The 17,785-nt window shown below is 46.8% G+C and overlaps 1 protein-coding gene and 1 non-coding gene across 11 annotated transcripts; both read left to right on the forward strand.

Annotated features, from left to right (window-relative positions):
- The first annotated feature begins 945 nt into the window (after positions 1 to 945).
- On the forward strand, positions 946 to 17,368 carry ZNF789 (zinc finger protein 789). 10 transcript variants are annotated; one of them, XM_010344769.3, is made up of 5 exons: positions 947 to 1,449; positions 6,676 to 6,753; positions 9,628 to 9,754; positions 13,993 to 14,106; positions 16,251 to 17,368. In XM_010344769.3, the coding sequence occupies exons 1-5, from the start codon at positions 1,408 to 1,410 to the stop codon at positions 17,261 to 17,263; spliced, it is 1,374 nt and encodes a 457-aa protein (XP_010343071.3). In that variant the 5' UTR covers positions 947 to 1,407; the 3' UTR covers positions 17,264 to 17,368. The 10 variants fall into 10 exon arrangements, with proteins under 10 accessions (XP_010343073.3, XP_039316308.2, XP_010343071.3 ...); XM_003934227.4 differs by having other exon boundaries at positions 947 to 1,218; XM_010344770.3 differs by having other exon boundaries at positions 947 to 1,086.
- On the forward strand, positions 15,337 to 15,441 carry LOC120360490 (U6 spliceosomal RNA). The gene has a single exon (XR_005576977.1). It is a non-coding gene; the product is annotated as a U6 spliceosomal RNA (small nuclear RNA).
- Positions 17,369 to 17,785: the final 417 nt, after the last annotated feature.

Consider the following 17,785-nt stretch of genomic DNA (forward strand, 5'->3'; position numbering starts at 1 on the left):
GACAAAGGAAAGAAAAAAATTAACTCCTTAATCATATTAAAATCTTATTTTGAGGGTAATTTACATAAGACATAATTATCTCTTTAAAATGTAATATTCATTTTTATTCTTTTATCTGATAACCTTTCTCCCCTCCACAAACGCACAGCCAAAGAAACGAATTGTGTCACTCTGGAATCAGAATAATTTTTTTGTACTTTTTTTTTTTTTTTTTTTGAGATGGAGTTTAGCTCTTGTTACCCAGGCTGTAGTGCAATGGCACGATCTCGGCTCACCGCAACCTCCGCCTCCTGGGTTCAAGCAATTTTCCTGCCTCAGCCTCCTGAGTAGCTGGGATTACAGGCACGCGCTACCATGCCCAGCTAATTTTTTGTATTTTTAGTAGAGATGGGGTTTCACCATGTTGACCAGGATGGTCTCGATCTCTCGACCTCGTGATCCACCCGCCTCGGGCCTCCCAAAATGCTGGGATTACAGGCTTGAGCCACTGCGCTCGGCCTTTTTTTTTTTTTTTTTTTTTTTTTGAGACAGAGTTTCGCTCTTGTTACCCAGGCTGGAGTGCAATGGCGCCATCGCAGCTCACCACAACCACCACCTCCTGGGTTCAGGCAATTCTCCTGCCTCAGCCTCCTGAGTAACTGGGATTACAGGCATGTGCCACCATGCCCAGCTAATTTTTTGTATTTTTAGTAGAGATGGGGTTTCACCATGTTGACCAGGATGGTCTCGATCTCTTGACCTCGTGATCCACCCGCCTGGGCCTCCCAAAGTGCTGGGATTACAGGCGTGAGACACCGTGCCCGGCCCTGGAATCAAAATAATTTTAAATTCTTCTATGATTAAACAGGAGGGCCAGGACCTGCGCGTCACGTGACTCTGCCGGTGCTCTCTGCTGCAGTTGAAATTGGTCCCGGCCGGCGGAGGCGTGTGCATCACTCTAGAGGGCTCCCACTTTTTGTCTGACCAGAGAGTTGCGAAGCCTCCGCAGTCCTAGAATGGCCGCGCGCAGGGACGCTCTGCTCCGCTGCTCAGCTAGAGCCAGCGAGAGGCTCTGTATCCTCCAGTGTCCTCTCGCCCGTTACTCGGGTAAGGGGTAGTTCGCCGGGGGTCACGGACCAGACAGACCCCAGGTCGGGTCCGGGAACCCCGAGAAGAGAACCCAGACCCACGGCCGCCCCTGGTGGAGGCGGCGCGTCGGAGATTCGGAGGCGTCAGCAGGTTTGGGGAGAAGGAAACGAGTGTTGTGGGGAGCGTGGGTGCGGCGAGGAGGCCACTGCGGAGACCCCCGGCTCTCAAGGGACGCTCCCGTGTCTGTGCGGAGGCTTTCGGGGCCCATGACACCGGCTTTTGAGTATTTTTGGCGATGTCAGGTCTTTAGCAGCGAGAGGAGCAGAGTCCGAAGAATGAATGGCTGCCGAAAGCCAGGGCTTGGTTTCGTTAGAGTGGGAGGTGAGCCGTGCTTGTCAGTGGAAGGTGTTCACGTGATTGTGAAGCGGCATTTTGGATTTTGTCGAAAGTTAATCCCGTTCCAGTTAAAGTTTTAAGAGTTGATTGTGCAGCTGGTGGATTGTTCAATGGCAGTTTAGAAAGCATAATGAGGAAGTGCAGTGATCTTGACTGTAATTGGCCATTATCAACTTGCATTCCTTCTAGGGTAAGTCGAGCCGGATCAGCTTTGTATCTGTAGCTGATTGGTTCAGTTTATCATGCGGACGAGAAAAAAAGCTTCCTTCCTGGTCAGAGCTTACTTTTCAGGGAAATAAGGAATTGTTGTTGTTTTGACACTAAGTGTCACTCCGTTGCCCAAGCTGCAGTGCACTAGAACCATCTCAGCTCACTGTAACTTCCAACTGCCGTGTTCAAGCGATTCTCCTGCCTCAGCCTCCCGAGTAGGTGGGACTACAGGTATATGCCTGACCATGCCTGGCTAATTTTTGTATTTTTAGTAGGGACGGGGTTTCACTGTTGGCCAGGCTGGTCTTGAACTCCTGACCTCGCGACCTCCCATGATCCCCTCACCCCCACCCCCTTCTTCCCTGCCTCAGCCTCCCAATGTGCTGGGATTACAGGTGTGAGCCACCATGCCCTGCCTGTTGTTTTGAGTCGGAGTTTCACTCTTGTTGTCCAGGCTGGAGTGCAATGGCGCAATCTTGGCTCACTGCAACCTCTGCCTCCCGGGTCCAAGGGATTCTACTGCTTCAGCTTCCCAAGTAGCTGGGATTACAGACACATGCCACTACGTAATTTTTGTATTTTTAGTAGAGCTGGGGCTTCACCATATTGGTCAGGCTAGTCTCAAACTCCTGACCTCAGGTGATCCACCCACCTTAGCTTCCCAGAATACTGGGATTATAGGGGTGAGCCACTGCGCCTGGCCTGTTGTTGTTTTAAAGAGAGACAGGGTCTCATTCTGTCACCCAGAGTGGAGTGCAGTGGTGCCATCATAGCTCCCTGCAGCCTCCAAGTCCTGAACTGAAGGGAGAAATCAGTGTATATTAAGTTTGCCTTACATGGCTGTGGGTGGTTGGCCCAAGGCTGTACCTGAAACATGGCCTCCATTTGATTTTTCATTAGCAAGTCTGACATCCAAATACACAGCCTTCACCAACAGATATTCAGTAAGTATAGTGCAGGGGTGTCCAATCTTTTGGCTTCCCTGGGCCACATTGGAAGAATTGTCTTGAGCTACACATAAGATACACCCACTCTAAGGCAGCTAATGATCAAAAAATAAAAATAAAAAGTAAAAAAGGCAAAAAAATTTCATAATCTTTTTTTCTTTTTTCTTTTTTTTTTTTTTTTTGAGATGGAGTTTTGCTCTTGTTACCCAGGCTGGAGTGCAGTGGCGTGATCTCGGCTCACCGCAACCTCCGCCTCCTGGGTTCAGGCAATTCTCCTGCCTCAGCCTCCTGAGTAGCTGGGATTATAGGCACGCGCCACCATGCCCAGCTAATTTTTTGTATTTTTAGTAGAGACGGGGTTTCACCATGTTGACCAGGTTGGTCTCGATCTCTCGACCTTGTGATCCACCCGCCTCGGCCTCCCAAAGTGCTGGGATTACAGGCTTGAGCCACCGCGCCCGGCCATAATCTTTTTTTCTTTTCTTTCTTTTTTTTTTTTTAAATAAGAGATGGGGTCTCGCTATGCTGGAGTGCAGTGGTTATTCACAGGCGCGATCCCATTACTGATCAGCATGGGAGTTTTGACCTGCTCTGTTTCCAACCTGGGCCGGTTCACCCTTCCTTAGGCAACCTGGTGGTTCCCCGCTCCCGGGAGGTCATAGGGCACTACAGCCCAGAACTCCTGGGCTCAAGCAATCCTCCCACCTAAGCCTCCGGAGTAGCTGGGACTACAGGCACACCCCACCGCGCCCGGCTCATAATGTTTTTGTTTTTGTTTTTGTTTTTTTGAGATGGAGTTTCACTCTTATCACCCAGGCTGGAGTGCAATGTCACGATCTCAGCTCACCGCAATTTCTGCCTCCTGGGTTCAAGCAATTTTTCTGTCTCAGCTTCCCGAGTAACTGGGATTACAGGCACGCGCCACCATGCCCAGCTAATTTTTGTATTTTTAGTAGAGATGGGGTTTCACCATGTTGACCAAGATAGTCTCAATTTCTTGACCTAGTCATCCACCCACCTCGGCCTCCCAACGTGCTGGGATTATAGGCGTCAGCCACCGCGCCTGGCTATAATGTTTTTTAAAAGTTCACAAATTTGTGTTGGGTTGGATTCAGTTGTCCTGGGCCGCATAGGTTGGACAAGTTTGGTGTAGAGAATAAAAGGGATGAGGCTTCTTCCTCAGCCTTGGAACTTTGATCAGGATCTTTTTTTTTTTTTTTTTTTTTTTTCTTTTTTTTTTAAAGACGGGGTTTCACCATGTTGTCAGGCTGGTCTTGAACTCCCGACCTCAGGTGATCCGCCTGCCTTGGCCTCCAAAGTGTTTGGATTACAGGCGTGAGCCACTACGCACAGCCATGATCAGGATCTTTTTTGAAGTGTACCTCTTTGCTTAAAGAGGCAGAGGGGCCGGGCACGGTGGCTCACACCTGTAATCCCAGCACTTTGGGAGGCCGAGGCGGGTGGATCACGAGGTCAAAAGATCGAGACCATCCTGGTCAACATGGTGAAACCCCGTCTCTACTAAAAAAAAAAAAATACAAAAATTAGCTTGGCATGGTGGCGCGTGCCTGTAACCCCAGCTACTCAGGAGGCTGAGGCAGGAGAATTGTCTGAACCCAGGAGGTGGAGGTTGCGGTGAGCCGAGATCGCACCATTGCACTCCAGCCTGGGTAACAAGAGCGAAACTACGTCTCAAAAAAAAAAAAAAAAAAAAAAGAGGCAGAGGGTCCACCCTGGACAACAGCAAAACCCCATTTCCAAAAAAAAAAAAAATACAAACAGCTGGACATCGTCTACTTAAGAGACTGAGGCAGGAGCATTGCTTGAGCCCAGGAGTTTGAGGCTGCAGTGTGCCATGATTACACCACTGCACTCCAGCCTGGATGACAGAGGGAGACCCCTCAAGAAAAAAAAAAAAAAGGCCAAGAGTCTTCTAAACTGTGTTCAAGGGGCTTCCATTAAAATGAAAGTGAATTTCGGCCGGGCGCGGTGGCTCAAGCCTGTAATCCCAGCACTTTGGGAGGCCGAGGTGGGTGGATCACGAGGTCAAGAGATCGAGACCATCCTGGTCAACATGGTGAAACCCCGTCTCTACTAAAAATACAAAAAATTAGCTGGGTATGGTGGTGCGTGCCTGTAATCCCAGCTACTCAGGAGGCTGAGGCAGGAGAATTGCCTGAACCCAGGAGGCAGAGGTTGTGGTGAGCCGAGATCGCGCCATTGCACTCCAGCCTGGGTAATAAGAGTGAAACTCCGTCTCAAAAAAAAAAAAAAAATGAAAGTGAATTTCATTAAAATTCACACTTAATTAAAAAGCCCAGTAGTGGTGGCTCATGCCTGTAATCTCAGCACTTTGGGAGGCTGAGGCAGGTGGATCACCTGAGGTCAGGAGTTCAAGACCAGACTGGCCAACATGGTGAAACCCTGTCTGTACTGAAAATACAAAAATTAGCTGGGCTTGGCAGCATGCACCCGTAGTCCCAGCTACTTGAGAGGCTGAGACAGTATAATCACTTGAACCCAGGAGGTGAATGCTGCAGTGAGCTGAGATCATACTATTGTACTCCAGCCTGGCGACAACAGCGAAACTCTGTCTCAAAAAAAGGGGCTGGTCACGGTGGCTCACACTTCTAATCCCAGCACTTTGAAGGCTTAGGTGGGGGGATCAAGAGGTCAGAAGATTGAGACCATCCTGGCTAACAGAGTGAAACCCCATCTCTACTAAAAATACAAAAAAATCTGGGCGTGGTGGCATATCCCTGTAGTCCCAGATACTCAGGAGGCTAAGGCAGGAGAATTGCTTGAACTTGGGAGGCAGAGGTTGCAGTGAGCCAAGGTAATGTCATTGCACTCCAGACTGAGCAACAGAGCAAGACTCCATCTCAAAAAATAAAAGCAAGCTAGTCTGTAATTGTTACTTTTGCTGAATCCTGTTAGCAAATCACCAGGCAGGCTAGAGGTGGGGGTTGAGGGACCCCCCCAAAAAAAAAAAATTTAGAGGGGCTTGTCAGTAAGGGGAGCTGGCCTTAGGGGCATAGTTGGAAATACATAAGTAGATTTAGAGAAAAGCTGGTTAGCTAGAATCCCTAGGTTTACTAGACTTAGGACATCCTGTGTGATAGGGGAGGGGACAGCACCTGAAGTGGGGGAGTAAAGTGAGATCACAAGGTCAGGAGTTCAAGACTAGCCAGGCCAACATAGTGAAACCCCATCTCTACTAAAAATACAAAAATTAGCCAGGCGTGGTCAGGCATGTACCTGTAGTCTTGGCTTTCTCCCATTTGTCCTAAATTAAAGGGAGTGGGGAGCAAAATTTTTAATAAAGCTATTAGATATTGATCAAGTCCTGATTTGGGACCTGTGACTGTAGAGGCTATGGTTTGGCTTTCAGAGCTGGTTGCTGCAGGGAGTGGATCAGAGTGCAGGAGTAGATCGGCCATCTACTCCTCTTTTTGAGACGGAGTCTTGCTCTGTTGCCAAGGCTGGAGTGCATTGGTGCGATCTTGGCTCACTGCAATCTCTGCCTCCTGGGTTCAAATGATTCTCCTGTCTCAGCCTCCTGAGTAGCTGGGATTACAGGCATGCACCACCATGCCCAGCTAAATTTTTGTATTTTTAGTAGAGAAGGGGTTTCACCGTATTAGCCACGATGGTCTCTCTTTCTTGACCTCATGATCCACGCACCTCAGCCTCCCAAAGTCCTGGTATTACTGGCGTAAGCCCCCGTGCCCAGCCCCAGAGTGCTATTTTTATATGTGATCTACCTGCTGTCCCTTTGTACATGAGGTGCTGAAGATGACATGTTCTAGGGAGAAGGGGATGGCAGGGCTGCTGGTTCCCTTGAATAGAGCTTGGGAAATTGATCTAGCCTCAGAAATTCCTGTATTTATTGTAGTGGCTCATGCATTTCATCATATGTTCCAACACCAAACACAGTGACTTTGTATTAAGTTTTGTCTGTGAGCCCCATTAGAATTCCTGGTTCTAGATCTGCCAAGCAGGAGAGCTTCAAATTAGGGATGGCCTTACTGACTCTCTTTTTTTTCTTCTCCAGCTCAGCCTGACGCCTAGGATCCCATCCCTTGTCAAAGACCAGGCCATGGAAGCCATGTTCCCACCAGTCAGTGGGAAGGTGAGCTGTGGCTCCCCATCTGCTTCCTCAGCATAGTCACTGCTGCCAGCAGGTCCTTCCTCAGGTTGAGCCCTGTTGATCAATGTGGGGAGTTTTCCTTCTTAGAAAGGACGATGTAGAGAGCTTAGCCTCTGGAGTCACATGGGCTCCCTTCAGTAAGTTAACATAAATACTCTGGCTCCAGTTTCCTTTTCTATAAAATGGGTCAATGAGAAGGCCTATCACAGTGGGTTGTGAGGACTCAGTGAAAAACGCCTTGTGAAGTCCTTTGCACAGTATCTGGTTACAGTTTAGCAGCAGGTTAAGTTGTCACTGTTAATCCTGTGGTAGTTGTCCCTTGTTTCTTCCATGAGCATTATCGTGCACCCACTGCTGTACAAACTCCAGGTGCTGTCTTCCATGCTGGGAGATCAACTCTCAATCTGATTAGTGAGACAGATTGTGTAAGGAACTTCTCATAATAAATTCTGAACCATTCCTATGAAAGGGTATAATGGAAGGTTATTTACTGAATTTGTAGCATTATGGAGGGCAATCAGAGGATACTGAGTTGTCTGTCTTTTTTTTGAGACAGAGTCTTACTCTGTCACCCAGGCTGGAATGCAGTGGCATGATCGTGGCTCATGGCAGCCTTAACCTCCCCAGGCTCAGGTGATCCTCCCACCTCAGCTTCCCAAGTAGCTGGGACCACAGGTACATGCCACCATGCCTGGCAAATTTTTGTATTTTTTGTAAAGACAAGATTTCACCATGTTACCCAGGCTGTACTTGAACTCCTGGCTCAAGCCATCTACCAGCCTCAGCCTCCCAAAGTCTTAGGATTATAGGTGTGAGCAATCCCGCCTGGCCTAGTTGGGATTACAGGCATGAGCCACCCCACCTAGCCTAGAAGAGACTTGAGTTTGAAAGAAAGGAGAGAGGCTCTGGGCACAGTGGCTCATGCCTATAATCCTAGCACTTTGGGAGGCCAAGGCAGGCAGATCACCTGACTTCAGGAGTTTGAGACCAGCCTGGCCAACATATGGTGAAACCCCGTCTCTAGTAAAAATACCAAAATTAGCTGAGTGTAGTGGTGCACGCCTGTAGTCCCAGCTACTTGGGAAACTGAGGCAGGAGAATCGCTTGAACCCAGGAGGTGGAGGTTGCAGTGAGCCGAGATCAGGCCATTACACTCCAGCCTGGGCAACAAGATTGAAACTCTGTCTCAAAAACAAACAAACAAATGGAACTTTTAAGCAATATTTGGGGCCCAACTATCAATGTACAAGTACTGGCTGTTGATGGTTTCTTAGAAACTGCAGCTTTAAGGGAAACTGTATATATCAAAACCTTTTTTTTTCCATCACTGTTACAGTGAAACAAAGTTATTCAAGGACTTGCTGCTGTACATACTTTTGCTAAAAAAAATCAGTTTCCAAGAACCTACTGGGGATGTTAAGAGGAGTTACCATACATCAGTCAATCTGGGAGATGAAGCCGTTTTATTCCCATGCTTGTTATGCTTGTTAACCTCGTACAGGTGCAGGAATGCAGGTGGCTGATTAGGTTAGATTGAGGATATTGCAGCGCAGCTCTGGTAAAAGAGTGACATTCTGGATGATGGTGAGAAAGGGCCTGCAACCGTAGCAGTTGAACTCAGGTTTGATAGGCAGGAAAGAAAGTCCATATAATTTGGGAGATTCTGGTGTCTGTCTGCAGAGGGGAGCTATACGAAGCTTCTCAGGATGGGGGTGGGCATTTCCTATTACTGATCACTTATAGGACAGTGAAAGCTTGCCTTGTACATGTCCCCTCTGAACCCTACAGTGTCTTGTGAGAGGAGGGAATGTGTAGACAGCCCCTGGGTCCCTCTGCTCCATAACCTGCAGTGGTGTGGGAGTGAGTATGTGGCAGCTTCAGTGCTCAGCCCATGGGAGGGGGACAGTCACTTGCAGATGTAAAGTCCTCCTGTGCTCACTGTGCTGTGTCCTTTGTTGACCCCTCTGGATATGCTCCCCAGGTGTCTGGAGTTTGGTCTGTACCTTTTATATTCTCCAGCAATGGGCTCCCTTGCTTTGGCACATCTGCTTGGCTTATGGCAATGGGATGAAGAGGCTGCAGGGTTCCGGAGGCCTGGGGGAAATTGAGGCTGGGTTTCTCTTCCCATGACTCCCTCCCTGCTGTTCTGTGGGATGGGTGTGGCTCCATCCTCTTCGGCCCAGCTCCAGTGTTGCTCCCTTTCCAGAGCATTCTGGGCTCCAGTGGCCCTCCTCACCTTATTTCTTAGACCTAGCAGGCCCTGGTTCCCCAGGGTGGCCAGCACCTATGAGCTTCCACATTCCTTGTTCATGTTTGTTGAGCCTATTCATTCCTTTGTAAATAGTCTGCACATTAACCAACCCCCAGTGACCTCATCTCCTTCCTAAGGAACCTGGGGCAGAAGCAATATGTTATTTGTATAGAGCAGGGGTCAGCAAACTGCCCTGGACAGCTTGGTAAAGTTTCCCTGAAACACAACTGTGCCCATTACTTGTAGTCCACGGCTGCTTTTGTGTTCCAACACAAAAGCTGTTCCTCAGATTGTTGATTTGCTGTTCCTCAAATTGACAGCAGGTTTGAGGAATTGGAACAGAGACCAGAGGGCCTGAAAAGCCTAAATTACTTACCATTTGGCCCTTTAGAGATTAAGTCTGTCAACCCCATGGTATGGAAGCCAGCTTATCTGGCCTGAGGGCCAGAAGGCCTGAACGGAACCCTGAATCTATTACTTACGAATTGGGTGGCCTTGGCCCGCACACTTTACCTCCCCAAACCTCAGTTTCCTCACCTGTAGAATAATCATCGTGCACAAGTTATTGTAAGAATTGCAGTTACCTTTATCAGCTACTTTTCCAGGAGCTGCTCTCGTTTGAGGATGTGGCGATGTACTTCACCAGAGAGGAGTGGGGCCACCTCGACTGGGGTCAGAAGGACCTCTACCGAGATGTCATGCTGGAGAACTACAGGAATATGGTCTTGCTGGGTAGGACATGGCTTGAAGATTGGGCTTATCTGTGTTCTGAGTGTCTATGCAAGCTCTCAGGCCCTTATCTGTAATTCCAGAATCAGAAAAAGTGCTGAAAACAAAGTTTTTTCATAACTCGTGGCTACAAGCCCTGACTGGACATCACCGCAGTGAAACCTGACTTCATCCCATAGGAAACCATTTATTGTCTTTATTTTTCCAACTTGGTGTGCATATCTATATGCCCAACTTCAGAAATAACAGTGTAAGCTGGGCATGGTGGCTCACGCCTGTAATCCCAGCACTTCAGAAGGCCAAGGTGGGCGGATCACCTGAGGTCAGTAGTTTGAAATTAGCCTGGCCAATATGGTAAAACCCATCACTACTAAAGATATGAAAATTAGTCAGGTGTGGTGGCGCACGCTTGTAGTCCCAGTTACTTGGGAGGCTGAGACAGGAGAATCACTTGAACCTGGGAGGCAGAGGTTGCAGTGAGCTGAGATCACGCCACTGCCCTCCAACCTGGGTGACAGAGTGTGACTCTGTCTCAAAACAAAGCAACAACAACAATAACACTATTTGAAGGCACCACTTCAAACCCTACTGGGGATGATACGTTATGTAAAATACTTATACCAGGTCACCTTTCTGAAATTGGAAAAATTCTGACTCCTGAAACACATCTGGTCCCAAGAGTTTCACATAAGGAATCAGGGACAATGAATAGTTGTCTTGTTTGTGTTAGGGCTCAGACAGAGACACTTAATGCAGTCTTCACTCTTACCCTATGTTTCACATCTGTAAGACCTCCAGGAGTTGAGAAGATTATGGTGGATTTACAGTCCAAAGGCTCACTTCTTATCCTCCTGAAAGTCTTTTTCTTTCTTTTCTCTGGAAATCGGTAACTTCTTGGTTTGTAACATTAGTGGGTGCTCAGGAAATGATTTTAAGCCAACTTCATATCTGAACCTTCATGGCTTCCATCTTTTCAAGAGCCTACCCCCTCCTATTCCACTGTAGTCTCCCACTGTGGGAGTTGCCTTGCTAAATAGTTTTCTTTCTGGGGCCACATGTTTGGCCCCTGCACTGACACTCTTAGCACAGGGTCTACCTCTTATGGGATCATCTGCCCACCTCTGGATTTTTATAATTTTAATTTTCCCTCTTTAAAAAAAGCATTACAAGAGCATACATCAGTACATGGAAGGTATAGAAAGGGAGGAAGAGAGGAGTGTGTTCAGGAGTAACACCATTAGTATTTTGGAAGATTTCCTTCCAGCCTTATTTTCCTATGCCTTTATAAAACTAGCTGAGCTATTCTATGTGTAATCCTATAATCTGTTTTAAACTTAACATTATTGTATCAGCATTTTCCCACAGAAACAGTAAACAAGCATAATTCCACTGTGATCCATAATAATATTGCATTGTTTTCTCATTTGGGACATTCAGCTTGGCTTTGTTTTTGTTTGTTGGTTTGCTTGTGTATTTATAATGTTTGAATAGATGTTTGAGTATAAATCTTCATATGAATTTTTGATCATTTCCCAAAGACTTTCCCCAAATCAGAATTTTGAAGTTAAAGGAGATGGCACTTTATTCTTTATTGATTACTGAATGATTCTTCAACAAAATTTGTACTGTTTTGCATATCCAATAGTAACATTTGAGAATGCTTCTTTGCTCTTTCTTTTTTAGAGATGGCATTTCGCTCTTGTTGCCCAGGCTGGAGTGCAATGGGGCCATCTCGGCTCACTATAAACTCCGCCTCCCGGATTCAAACAATTCTCCCATGTCAGCCTCCCGAATAGCTGGGAGTACAGGCATGCGCCACCACGCCCAGCTAATTTTTTTGTATTTTTAGCAGAGACAGGGTTTCTCCATGTTAGTCAGGCTGGTCTCGAACTCCCAACCTCAGGTGATCTGCCCGCCTCAGCCTTCGAAAGTGCTGAGATTACAGGGGTGAGCCTCCGTACCTAGCCAAGTTTCATTCTTGTTGCCCAGGCTGGAGTGCAGTGGTGCCATCTCGGCTCACCACAACCTCCACCTCCTGGGTTCAAGTGATTCTCCTGCTTCAGCCTCCCAAGTAGCTGGGATTACAGGCACTCACCACCACACCCGGCTAATTTTGTATTTTTAGTAGAGACAGGGTTTCTCCATGTTGGTTAGGCTGGTCTTGAACACCTGACCTCAGGTGATCCACCCAACTCGGCCTCCCAAAGTGCTGGGATTGCAGGCGTGAGCCACCGCGCCCGGCCAAGAGTGCTTCTATACTGTATCATTGCACTCTTTTATGCATTTTACTAGTTTTAAAAATAATTTTCATTATAGAAATTCTGGAAAAATACATCAGTAAATAGAGTAGATAATAAAAATCACCTGCAGGCCCACTTTCCGTAAATAACTCCTGTTAACATTTTGGTTTACTTTTTCCCAGTCTGTCTGTGTGTCTATTACAGGACAAGGATCCCTTATCCAAAATGCCTGGGACCAAAAGTGTTTTGGATTCTGGATTTTTTTTTCCTGGATTTTAGAATAGTTGTATGTGTGTAATAAGATAATTTGAGGGTCAGGCCGGGCATGGTGGCTCACGCCTGTAATCCCAGCACTTTGGGAGGCCGAGGTGGGTGGATCACGAGGTCAAGAGATCGAGACCATTCTGGTCAACATGGTGAAACCCCGTCTCTACTAAAAATACAAAAATTAGCTGGGCATGGTGGCGCGTGCCTGTAGTCCCAGCTACTCGGGAGGCTGAGGCAGGAGAACTGCTTGAACCCAGGAGGCGGAGGTTGTGGTGAGCCGAGATCGCGCCATTGCACTCCAGCCTGGGTAACAAGAGCAACTCTGTCTCAAAAAAAAAAAAAAAAAAAAAGATAATTTGAGGGTCTAACCCAAGTCTAAACAAGAAATTCACTTACGTTTCATGTACACCTTAGACACATAGCTTGAAGGTCCTTTTATTTTTCCCTGGGGAAGGCTGAGTTAACTATGTGTTGCACACCTGCGTTTTGATTGCAACCAGTCACATGAGGTCAGGTGTGGAATGCTCCACTTGTGTCAGGTTAGTGCTCAAAAATTTTCGGATATGGGATTAGGGATGCTCAAACTCTATTAATTACTTAACACACACATACGTAACGCACACACACATAGCTTTTTAAAACAAAATTTGGATCATGCTATACATGAGTTTTGTATTCTGCTTTAAAATACATAGGCAGTATTTTTCTATTTTAATACATAGTGGGCTGTGCACAGTGGCTCATGCCTGTGATTTCAGCACTTTGTGGGGCCAAGGTGGGTGGATCACCTGAGGTCAGGAGTTTGGGACCAGCCTGGCCAGCATGGTGAAACCCTACCTCTACTAAAAATACAAAAATTAGCCAGGCGGGGTGATGGGCGCCTGTAATCCCAGCTCCTTGGGAGGTTGAGGCTAGAGAATCGTTTGAACCCAAAGGCAGAGGCTGCAGTGAGCCAAGATTGTGCCACTGCACTCCAGCCTGGGTGACAGAGTGAGACTGTCTCAAAAAGAAAACCAAAAAACACCAAAAAAAAAAAAAAAAAAAAAAAGTTGGCCAGGTACAGTGGCTCACACCTGTATACAGTCCCAGCACTTTGGGAGCCTGAGACAGGTGGATCACCTGAGGTCAGAGTTCAAGACCAGCCTGGCCAGCATGGTGAAACCCTATCTCTACTAAAAATACAAAAATCAGCTGGGCGTGGTGGTGTGCACCTGTAGTTCCAGCTACTTGGGAGGCTGAGGCAGGAGAATTGCATGAACCTGGGAGGTGGAGGTTACAGTGAGCCAAGATTGTCACTCCAGCCTGGGTGACAGAGCAAGACTCCATCGCAAAAGTAAATAAATAAATAATTGAATACAAGGATTTTTAATATCTGCCTGATACTTTCGCCTTCATCACAATAATGTGCTACAATTGATTTAACTGTTCCCTGTTGATACTCAGCTTATTTCCAGTTTGACACTGCAGTACCACTGTGCTGAATGTCTCTGGCACATTCATCTTGGTTGCAATTGTACTTTAGGCTGTATTTCTAAGAGTAAAATGACCACAGCCAAAGGTATGAACATTGTTCAGGCTTTCAATAAAGACTGCCAGATATTTACAAAGATTGTGCCAATCTCTATTGTCACCAGCCATTTTGATTATTGTCCTTATCTCTGTTTGACCCTGAGCCCTGGGTCATGTCTCTGTAACTCACTAACGGCCACATCCCATTTACTTCCCCATGAGTAGGATTTCAGTTCCCCAAACCTGAGGTGATCTGTCAGCTGGAGAACTGGGACGAGCAATGGATCCTGGATCTACCGAGAGCTGGGATTAGGAAGGCTTCCGGTAGTGCTTGCCCAGGTGGGTGAGGAAGAGACCCAGGCGAGTGGCATCAGGAAGAGGAAGAGAAGTCACATTAGTCAAGCCCCTTCCAGGTGCCAGATGCTGAGCCAGGTGCTGGGCATATATTATCCCACTTCTTCATCCCTCCTGCCCTGTGAAGTGGGAAGAGATCAGCGTCCCCATTTCCCAGATGAAGAAACTAAAAGATTAAGAAATCTCACACAGGCCTGGTATGGCGGCTCATGCCGGCAATCCCAGCACTTTGGGAGGCAGAGGTAGGAGCATCACTTGAGCCCAGGAATTCAGGATCAGCCTGGGTGACATGATGAAACCCTGTCTCTACAAAAAATACAAATTTAAGCTGGGCGTGGTGGCGCATGCCTGTAGTCCCAGGTACTCTGGAGGCTGAGGTGCAAGGACTGCTTGAGCCTGGGACGCAGAGGTTGCAGTGAGCTGAGATTACACGACTACTCCAGCCTGAGTGACAGCAAGACTCTCAAAAAAAGAAGAAATCTCATACAGTTGGGAGGTGGACAGTGGGCTTTGATTTCAAGTTTGGAACGTTCATTCTCTCCTGCAGGAAAAAGTGCTGCTTTGATGCAGCTGCTCTAGTGTTTATTCTAAAGTGACAACTCTCAGGGCACCTTAGAGGCCCCTTGATTCTACCCTCATTACTTGTCCTTTCTCTGTGCTGCCTCTTGTTCCTTTGCTTTGTTTTGTTTTCATATTTCTTGACATATCTGCATTTTTTTACTTACTGTGTCCTGATGCAGCCACTACTGTTTTTCACATCCAAGGTTTCTCTCCTTGGTACTACTGACATTTTGTGCTGATGAATTATTTGGGGGCGGGATGGGGGCATGTCCTGTGCATTCTAGGATGTTGAGCAGCACCCCTGGCCTGCATTCTCTAGACACCAGTTGAACCTCCCCAGGTGTGACAGCTAGAAATGTCTCCATTGTCCGAGCCCTGCTCACCCCTACTGGAGACCCACTGCTCTAGTCAGTTGGCTTTTGTCCCTGCTTCTCTCTGGTTCCTTTTCTATTCTGTCCTATGCTTTCTCCATTTTTAAGTAGATGCTTCACCTAGAGTTATTAAAAACATGTATCTAGGCCGGGTATGGTGGCTCATGCCTGTAATCCCAGCACTTTTGGGAGGCCGAGACAGGTGGATTGCTTGAGGCCAGGAGTTTAAGACCAGCCTGGCCAACATAGTGAAACCCCATCTCTACTAAAAATACAAAAACTAGTGCTCGCTTCGGCAGCACATGTACTAAAACCGTGAATGATACAGAGATTAGCATGGCCCCTGTGCAAGGATGACATGCAAATTCGTGAAGCATTCCGTATTTAAAAAAAAAAAAACTAGCTGGGTGTGGTGGTGCACACTTGTAGCACCTGTAGTCCCAGCTACTCCGGAGGCTGAGGTACGAGAATCTCTTAACCTAGGAGGTGGAGATTGCTGTGAGCTGAGATCATGCCACTGCATGCCAGCCTTGGCATGTCTCAAAGTGTGTCTTGAAGCATAACATGCTACCTCTCTTTTATTTGGCACTACTACCTAGAATAAGTTGTTTTTCTAATAACAGTGATGGGCTCTGCTCTCTCGTTCTCTGGCACTCACATTTCTGTGCACTTTTAGTGAGTTTGTTGGTGCTGAGACCTCTTTTTGTTATGAGAGTGAAGAGTCCAATGAAATTCAGAATTTCAGGCTGGGTATGGTGGCTCACACCTGTAATTCCAGCACTTTGGGAGGCTGAAGAGGATGGATCACCTGAGGTCAGGAGTTCAAGACGAGCATAGTCAACATGGTGAAGCCCTGTCTCTACTAAAAATACAGTAATTAGCTGGGTGTGGTGGCGGGTGCCTGTAATCCCAGCTACTCGGGAGGCTGAGCCAGGGGTATTGCTTGAACCCAGAAAGCAGAAGTTGCAGTGACCAGAGATTCTGCCACTGCCCTCCAGCATAGGCAGCAGAGCCAGACTCCGTCTCCAAAAAAAAAAAAGGAAAGAAATTCAGGATTTTGGCTTCTTGAGTCTGACGATGCAAACAAGAGATCACTTCTTAGCTTCATTTGATTGTCCTAGACCCCTAACCATTGGCTTCTCTTTTTTGCTTCTGCGGTGGATAGGTCATTTACATCTTTTCTTGTTATTTGGCTAGGTTCTGAAGCCAGACACAAGATGAAAACGCTAACTCCAAGACAGAAATTTTCTGAAGATTTAGAGTCATATAAGATATCAGTGGTAATGCAGGAATCAGCCAAGAAACTTTCAGAAAAGTTACATAAGTGTAAAGAATTTGTGGACAATTGCAAGCTGAGTTTCCCTACTAGTGGCGATGAATACAGCAGGGGCTTCCTTCAAAACCTTAACATTATTCAAGATCAGGATGCGCAAACAAGGTGGAAGCAGGGCAGCTATGATGAGGATGGGAAACCCTTCAATCAAAGATCTTTGCTTTTGGGGCACGAGCAAATTCTCACAAGAGCCAAGTCTTATGAATGCAGTGAATGTGGAAAAGTCATTAGGCGTAAGGCATGGTTTGATCAACATCAAAGAATTCACTTTTTAGAGAATCCCTTTGAGTGTAAGGTATGTGGGCAAGCCTTCAGACAGCGGTCAGCTCTTACAGTCCATAAACAGTGTCACCTGCAAAACAAGCCATACAGATGTCATGACTGTGGAAAATGTTTTCGGCAGCTCGCATATCTTGTTGAACATAAGAGGATTCATACCAAAGAAAAACCCTACAAATGTAACGAATGTGAAAAAACATTTAGTCAGAATTCAACCCTTCTTCGACATCAGGTGATCCACAGTGGAGAAAAACCCCATAAATGCCTTGAGTGTGGAAAAGCCTTTGGCCGGCATTCAACCCTACTATGTCATCAACAGATTCACAGCAAACCGAACACCCATAAATGCAGTGAATGTGGACAGTCCTTTGGTCGGAATGTGGATCTCATTCAGCATCAAAGAATCCATACAAAGGAGGAATTCTTTCAATGTGGAGAATGTGGGAAAACGTTCAGTTTTAAGAGGAATCTTTTTCGACATCAAGTCATTCACACCGGAAGCCGACCCTACCCATGTATTATATGTGGAAAATCTTTCAAGTGGCACACAAGCTTTATTAAGCACCAGGGCACTCACAAAGGACACGTATCCACGTGATACTAACTGGAAAGCAGTCATTGAAGGACTAGGACTTAACCTCTACTTCAAGTGTGTGTCACTTGATTTTTTTCATGAAAAGCAATAAATGTAACTAAAAGGGTTTTTCTATGGAGGCCTTCTTTATGTATCCAATCTTCTGTAGTGAAGAAATGCTTAAAAGGAAATTTTAGCCTGTGCAATATAGTGAGATCTCGTCTCTACAAAAAATAAAGTCAGGTGTGGTGGCTCACACCTTCAGTCCCAGCTAGTCATAAGGCTGAGGTGGGAGGATCGCTTTAGCCCAGGAGTTCAAGGTTGCAGTGAGCCATGATGTGTTGTCACTGCACTCCAGCCCCGGTGACAGAGTGAGGCTGTCTCAAAAGAGAAAAGGTTGGTAGGCTGTTGTGTCCACTCTCTTGCACGCTTTGTACCCTCATTCCCTCCAGTCTAGTTAAGGCAGAAGGGAGCCATAGAAGCTTTGCCCTGTGGTTGCCAGGCTGGGGACCATTGCATGGATTGTGAATGACTGAAGGATTGAAG

Source organism: Saimiri boliviensis, chromosome 20, assembly GCF_048565385.1.
Source record: "Saimiri boliviensis isolate mSaiBol1 chromosome 20, mSaiBol1.pri, whole genome shotgun sequence".
NCBI classification, from domain to species: domain Eukaryota; kingdom Metazoa; phylum Chordata; class Mammalia; order Primates; family Cebidae; genus Saimiri; species Saimiri boliviensis.